This window comes from Myotis davidii, unplaced genomic scaffold, assembly GCF_000327345.1.
Source record: "Myotis davidii unplaced genomic scaffold, ASM32734v1 scaffold616, whole genome shotgun sequence".
NCBI lineage: Eukaryota > Metazoa > Chordata > Mammalia > Chiroptera > Vespertilionidae > Myotis > Myotis davidii.
The window spans coordinates 2,706,678-2,713,618 of NW_006291965.1; the positions used below are offsets into that span (position 1 = coordinate 2,706,678).

Below are 6,941 nucleotides of genomic sequence, written 5' to 3' on the forward strand. Positions count from 1 at the left end.
TTTGATTGATTGATTGATTGATTAGAGAAAAAGAGAGAACATCAATTTTTTGTTCCACTTATTTATGCATTCAATGGTTGCTTCTTGTATGTGCCCAAACCCACAACCTTGGCATATCAGGATGACACTCTAACCAACTGAGCTACCAGCCCAGGGCCACAGAGTTTATTTTAATCTCACTTATTTCACTGAATATTATTTTTAAATATCAAATAGTTTATTTTTATTGGGATTTCTCAACTGTAATTCTTGAATCTCTTATTTTTGTTTTCTTTTAATTTTTAAGATTTTTCTACTCGTTAAAATTAAATTTACTCTTTATTTAAAATAAAATATAAATATGTAAAGTATATAAATGTATCATAAAATCTATACCTGTGTGTAAATATATGTAATTCTCCCTTCTGGTAGGTTGGTTCATTCATTCATTCACACTTCAACACTGGACAAGAAGTAGGGCTGCAGTGGTGGCCTATAAGGTAAAGGAGATGTCCAGTTGTCTGGGGGAGGCCACAGGGAGCACGTTATCTGGTTAAATTTTATTCTGGATGTTTCTACAAGGGTGTTGTGGGGAATGAGGGTAACATCTGAATCAGTGGATTTGGAGTAAAGCAGATTGTAAGCCTGAGTCAGAACCTTCCCGGAGCAGAGTAGGAAGGATCCCGTGGGCAGGCAGCCCTGCACTCAGACGGCGGCTTCCCTGGGCCTCAGCCTGCAGGCCGACCCTGCAGATTTTGTATTTGCCGAGCTCCAAAATCAAAGGAGCCAATCAATTCCTTAACACACCCCCACACACCCCCACCCCCAAGTCACTTGGGTTTCAGATTAAGTCATTCAGTAGGGGAAACATTTCTCTAGAGAACCCCACTAATATAGGTATGAAGGCTCCCCTGCCCTTCTCCCTGGGGATAATCCTCCAGCTCCTCTCACGCCTCTCCCAGCCCACGCTAGACCTGATACAGAAAAACCTCTCACCTTGGCGGCCTCGGTGGATGCACAGCCCATGCACCATCAGTGTCAGGGCACCTCCGCCCTGGTGCTCGGCCTTGCACCGCGGGGGGGCCCCCCAGCCTTCTGGCTGTGGGTCAGTGCTCTGCCCGAGGGAGGCTGGCCAGGACCCCCTCCACCAACGCAGGCACGCATGCGCACACAGAGCCGAAGAGCCTGGAGCCAATCCGTGAGCGAATAGCCCAGCCCCGGGGCCTGGGTGGGAAAGCTCGCAGGCACGTGTTTTACCCGGTTCACCTGCGCTCCCGGGCGGATTGAATCCCGTCTTCCCGCTGTGGGTTTCCCTGTACTTCCCTGCCTCCCACTCACAACCTGGGCTACGGGTCAGCTACCGACATGAAGACCTGCCCCAGCTCCCACGTGACTGCCGTTCACTCACCGAACAAAACCGGGGTTGACGGAAACAGTGAACTGAGGGGTGGGCGCAGAGTTGCGCACCGCTTCTCCCGCTGGCGGAGACCCAGCATGTGCCTTGAGGTGTGGCTACTGCGCAGGCTCCGGGAGCCTGGGCGCAGGGCAGGCGGGGATGTGGCCCGGAGACCCGCTGGGGGTGCAAAGCTTCAAGTGTCCCGTGTTCCGTCCTGCACATTTGTGTGAGGTTTACTTTATGTTGCACGATCTATCCTGTATTTACTACCCACCCCACACCCGCCACCAATCTGATTTTTCCAGGATGATGCATACACGTTTCCCTTGGGGCTTCATGCTTGTCGTATTATTTGGGAGGCATTTGGCCCTGGATGCTGTAGAACTGATCTCTGGGTTAGGTTAGGCCAGACTGCAAGTGGTGTTTCCACACTTGCAGCTTTGGGCGCTTTCTCCAGAACTTTTAATTTTTAAAAAAATATATTTGTATTGATTTCAGAGAGGAAGGGAGAGAGTGAGATAGAAACATGATGAGAACTGTGCACGGGCTGCCTCGGGGGATCAAGCCCACACCCTGTGCCTGTGTCCTGGCCTGTCTAACCGTGACTTCCTGGTTCATAGGTCAACGCTCAACCATGCCAGCCTCTCCCGAATTTTTACTGAGTGGCCCTTGGAATTGTGCTACTGCCCGAAGGTCACGTAAAAAACGGGCGTCCACAAGCATCCTTGCAAGTGCTGGTGACTGCATGATGCAACCTAAGGCCCCACGGAATAAAAATAATGAGGGATGGGAGGAAATGCTGGAGCAACTCCCCCCTCAGGGACCTCCTGAATCAAGTTGCATACCAGCCGCGTCTAGTGCCCACAGTGGCCTCGGGAAAGCAGAGGAACCCTGACAGCCTGCATAGTGAACACTACCCTCACTCATGGTGTTGTCTTTCCTATTTTGATATTTTCCCTTTCCTCATGCACCTAGCACCCTTTTTTTATCTTTTTAATTTTTAAAAAAATGTTTTTATTGATTTCAGAGGGAGATGGATAAAAAAATGGATGATGAGAATTATTGATTAGCTGCCTCCTGCACTCCCCCACCGGGGATCCATCCTGAGATCTGGGCATGTGCCCTGACCAGGAATGGAACAGGGACCTCCTGGTTCATGGGTCGAGGCTCAACCACTGAGCCACACCAGCCAGGCACATCCTTTTTTTTTCTTAATTCTACTCCACATACACTACTTCAATCCTTCCCAGAACAAAGCAGAGTATGAATTAGAAAGGGGTGGGGTAGGCACAGAATATGAATTAGAAAGGGGTGGGGTAGGCACTGGCTGTCCATCGGGCACACTGGAGGACATTCTGGAATCCAGGTCCTGGCTGTCTGCACCCCTGAAGGTATCGTAAAAAGTGCTGGAGCCAGATGACAGCCCGGCTCCTGTCCTGAAAAAAAATGCTGAAAAGCCCTTTCCTCGTGTCCCTGGGTTTGCAAAAGGGCTCATTCCTGTAATTACAGGGCATAAGCAAATTAAATCATCGTGTATTTTTTTTTCTATTGAAGAGGTGGCTTTTATGAAATAAGCAGATTTGAGTCAGTGTCCAAAGGATTACTCAGAAATTCAAGGTACTGCACTCAGTGGTTTATGAATTATAGCACCATATTGATAGAGACACCAAAATTATCTGAGGGATGGGATTATGGGTAATTTTTATTTTTTATATGTCTCCATTTTCCAGTGTTCAGCAATGGGCATGTGCTCACTTTTATGATCGTTACGTTGCATTTAACAAAATGGGTATTAGTGCAGAAATCCACCATAAAGCAAGTTATTGATTGCAATGTCCTCCTTTTTATTAAATTACAAAATTGTTGTCAATACACACACTTTGGGGGGAAAAATGTGTTTGTCTCAAGTATGTGCTTTTGAGGAGCACAAACAAAACATTTCTATACCATTTTCTTGGTCTTCAAGCTACTTAGCACTGGTAGCCAAACAACCAAAAATAGCGATTATATACAGTCAGAATTTATGGAAAATACTAAAAAAGACAGATGCCTCAAAAAGAGGACACAGTGCAGAGAAAACCACAGCTCTTAAACTGGCATAAAAATTTAGTTACAACGTTTTAGTCCTTTATGGCTTTGCATAAAGCTTCAAAGGAAGAACATTTAAGACACTTCTCATCAAAGGCACTTAGCGCTGTAATAAAATACTTCTTTGAATTTAGTTGGAGTCCGACAGTATTTTTATTCCTTTTTTTTTTTCACATTCTGTCTGACTGAAACAGTCCTTGAATACAGCTATTAATGAAAAATAGTTATCACTTCTTAATATACATGTTAAAAATACACAAACACAATTAATACAGATTTTGGTCCACTGAAGCAGGGAACAGCATCAAACGTGGTTTCTCTCTTAATTCTGAGCAAAAGCCACAAGCTCCCCCAGACCCAGTCCTACAAATAGAGCCTTCGCAGCTCTGAATCTGTGTGGGTTGTCCCCTGGGCTCCCCACGAGGAAGGGGGAGCTCGGGTCCCCCCCCGGCATCTCCACAGTGCGTGTTAGCTGGACAGAACCACCCATGGCTCTGCAGGAGTGTTGCCCCGAGGTGGTGACATCAGGGTACAGCAGAGCCAATCCGCAGGCATCTATAATTCCGTGTCCCGGTATCGGGAGGGCTGGCTGTAGTAACCGCGCTTTGAGTGTTCTGACAGCTGCTGGCGGTATTCTTCCTCCTCCATGTCACTGCCATAGCTTCCTCTGGCATCCTGGTAGAGTGTGGAAGGACCCTTCTGTGGCACCAGGGGTCTGAAACCAAAACAGTGGGAGGGTTAAAGGCACAGCAGGCAGTCACCCAAGGTAGATGGCTTACCTCGGGGCCACACTCTGCGCTGACAAACCAGGGGCACTCCGGGCCCCGCTGCAGGTTCCCGGAGTGGGGGATGGGAGTAACAGGTCAAGGCTGATGCCCACCTGGGTAGGGGGAGAAGAAGCCAGCCAGGTGCTCCTTGGCCTAATAATTCTCAGCTGGTCCAGGGGGTGTCTTCCCCATCCCTAAGTTTATTTGCTACAAGTGCCACTATTGGGTTGGTAAAGAAATTTGCCCCGTTTTCTACTGCTATAAATCTAGACTCTAGCTTCCTGTCAGAATAGCCACAAGAAATGTGATTTTTTTTTTTTTAGTGCCTATTCTCAGAAGCAGGAAATGATCCAGTGTAAAACCTCCATGGGAAGACACTGTGGTCATTCCTAGTGCTTATGTAGCAATTTTTAAATGCAGCATCTTACCCACAGTCAATTGATTGCCATCTTCCCTTCAAACCACAGTTCAGCGGGGTGATGCTAAGGAATTAAGGAGCTTGGCTAACAGCCATAAAACAGTAGCAACGAAATGGGTTAGGCCCCAGGAATTCTGCTCACGGGCCATCCTAACACCGTTTAACATAGCTGTGCTCCAATGTGCCAAGGGAAACTGACTTGAAATGCCAATGATTATGCTCTGTCAGAGAGTTTTAGCACACATGCAACATTACCATGAATAACTGACTCTGTAATCTTTACCATTACATTTGTCTAAATAAGTAAGGCAAATTTTTGGTCAGGAGGGAAAATGTCTTCTTCGTACTTTGAAATGCAGGTGAAGAAAATTCTTCCCCAGCACAATTCACCATAGCTAAGATTTGGAAACAGCCTAAGTGCCCATCAACAGATGAGTGGATTAAAAAACTGTGGTACATCTACACAATGGAATACTACGCTGCAGCAAAATGAAGGAACTCTTGCCATTTGCAACAGCATGGATGGAACTGGGGGTTGGGGGAGGTTGGGAGTTAATGGGGGGGATGAGGACATACTTGTAATACCTTAACCAATAAAGAAATTAAAGATTTAAAAAAGAAAAGAAAATTCTTCCCCAGGAGTCCAAGTCCTAGGTCAGCCCCTCTTGCACACCTAGACCTGCTGAGCAGCCCTTACCTTGTGAACTGGGGCGAGCCAGGCTCTGGCTTGTGGGTTTTGACTGGAACTGCATAAATATCAGGATGCTTCTGAGCAATTTCAATCTGTGGTGATTAAGAAAATAAAAAAAAAAAAGAGGGAAAGAATGAATCACTAGAGTCTAGTGACTAGACCAGTGGTTCTCAACCTTGGCTGCACATTAGAATCACCTGGGAATCTTTTTAAAATCCTGATTTCTGGGCCTCATATTCTGGAAATTCTGTTTCTTTGTTACTAATGTTGTGGCCCCAGCCCATAAGAAAGAAACAGAATTTCCGGAGGGTGAGGCCCAGAAATCAGGATTTTAAAAAGATTCCCAGGTGATTCTAATGTGCAGCCAAGGTTGAGAACCACTGCACTAGACAATCAGCTTGCTAATTTCCTGCTGGTCCCATTTTCCAATCCCACTTTAAGGAGAAGAGGAAAAATAGAAGCAACTTTAGTTTCCATGCTTTTGTATGATGCCTAGTGGTACAAATAGGAAAAACGTTTTAGGCAATGAAATCCTACCACGTGCTACAACATGAATGAACCTTGAGGACATTATACTAAGTAGGGGGGGATAGAATGGTTACCGGGGGGATGGAGGTGTGTATGAAATGGGAAGTAACTGTTTAATAATTTAATAGGTACAGAGTTTCCGTTATAGAGGATGAAAAAGTTTTGGAGATGGATAGTGGAGATAGTTACACAAGAACGTGAATGTACTTAATGTCAATGAACACTTAAAAATAATTCAAATGGTAAATATTATGTACAATTTATTTATTTTTAAATAATAGTTTATTGATTTTTAAAAAGAGAGAGGAAGAGAGAGGGAGAGAAACATCAATGTGAAAAACATCAACTGGCCCCCCCACCCCCCTTGTTCCCCACCAGGGAGGGAGCCCACAACCCAGGCATGTGCCCCAACCTCAAATCAAACTGGTGTGATGCCCAACCAGGCCACACTGGCCAGGGCTTTGTTATGTGTGCATTTTATCACAACGAAAGAAAAAGAACAAGGCTAAGAAGCCCTGCTGTTGTGCTGACTTAAATGACGAGAACTCCCGTATCCGCTGGACTGAATATGCTCCACATACTTTTCCCTAAACTCTTCTTTAACTTTCAAAAGGTTATGTTTGCACATGGCACAAAAATACAAACAGTACCACAAAGTACAATCTGTGGGCCTATCAATTTTAGAACCCGGCATTCACTAGGTTTCTAAGGCAAATCTGGGAGCAAATGAAAACTCAGATACCAAACAAACAACAAATGTTTTAACAAAAAAGTAACTTCTGAGAGGCACTGATTCTCTTGTCACACTTTCACTCCCCAGAACCCAAAATAAAGCTCTGAAATACAAAACGCAGAATCTCCTTCACCTATACCCGTAGTCGGCAAACCGCGGCTCGCGAGCCACATGAGGCTCTTTGGCCCCTTGAGTGTGGCTCTTCCACAAAATACCATGTGCGGGCGCGCATGTACAATGTGATTGAAACTTCGTGGCCCATACGCAGAAGTCGGTATTTTGTGGAAGAGCCACACTGAAGGGGCCAAAGAGCTGCATATGGCTCCCCCGCCGCGGGTTGC

At 45.8% G+C, this 6,941-nt stretch overlaps 1 protein-coding gene across 1 annotated transcript in view; it reads right to left on the reverse strand.

Annotated features, from left to right (window-relative positions):
- Positions 1 to 3,198: 3,198 nt before the first annotated feature.
- TJP2 (tight junction protein 2) overlaps positions 3,199 to 6,941 on the reverse strand; it is a 34,241-nt gene continuing 30,498 nt past the window's right edge. The window contains exons 19-20 of the mRNA XM_015565031.1: positions 5,346 to 5,431; positions 3,199 to 4,178 (exon numbers count right to left, since the gene is read on the reverse strand). Coding sequence (XP_015420517.1) covers positions 4,019 to 4,178; positions 5,346 to 5,431 — 246 coding nt within the window. The 3' untranslated portion in view covers positions 3,199 to 4,018. The remainder of the gene's footprint in view (positions 4,179 to 5,345; positions 5,432 to 6,941) is intronic.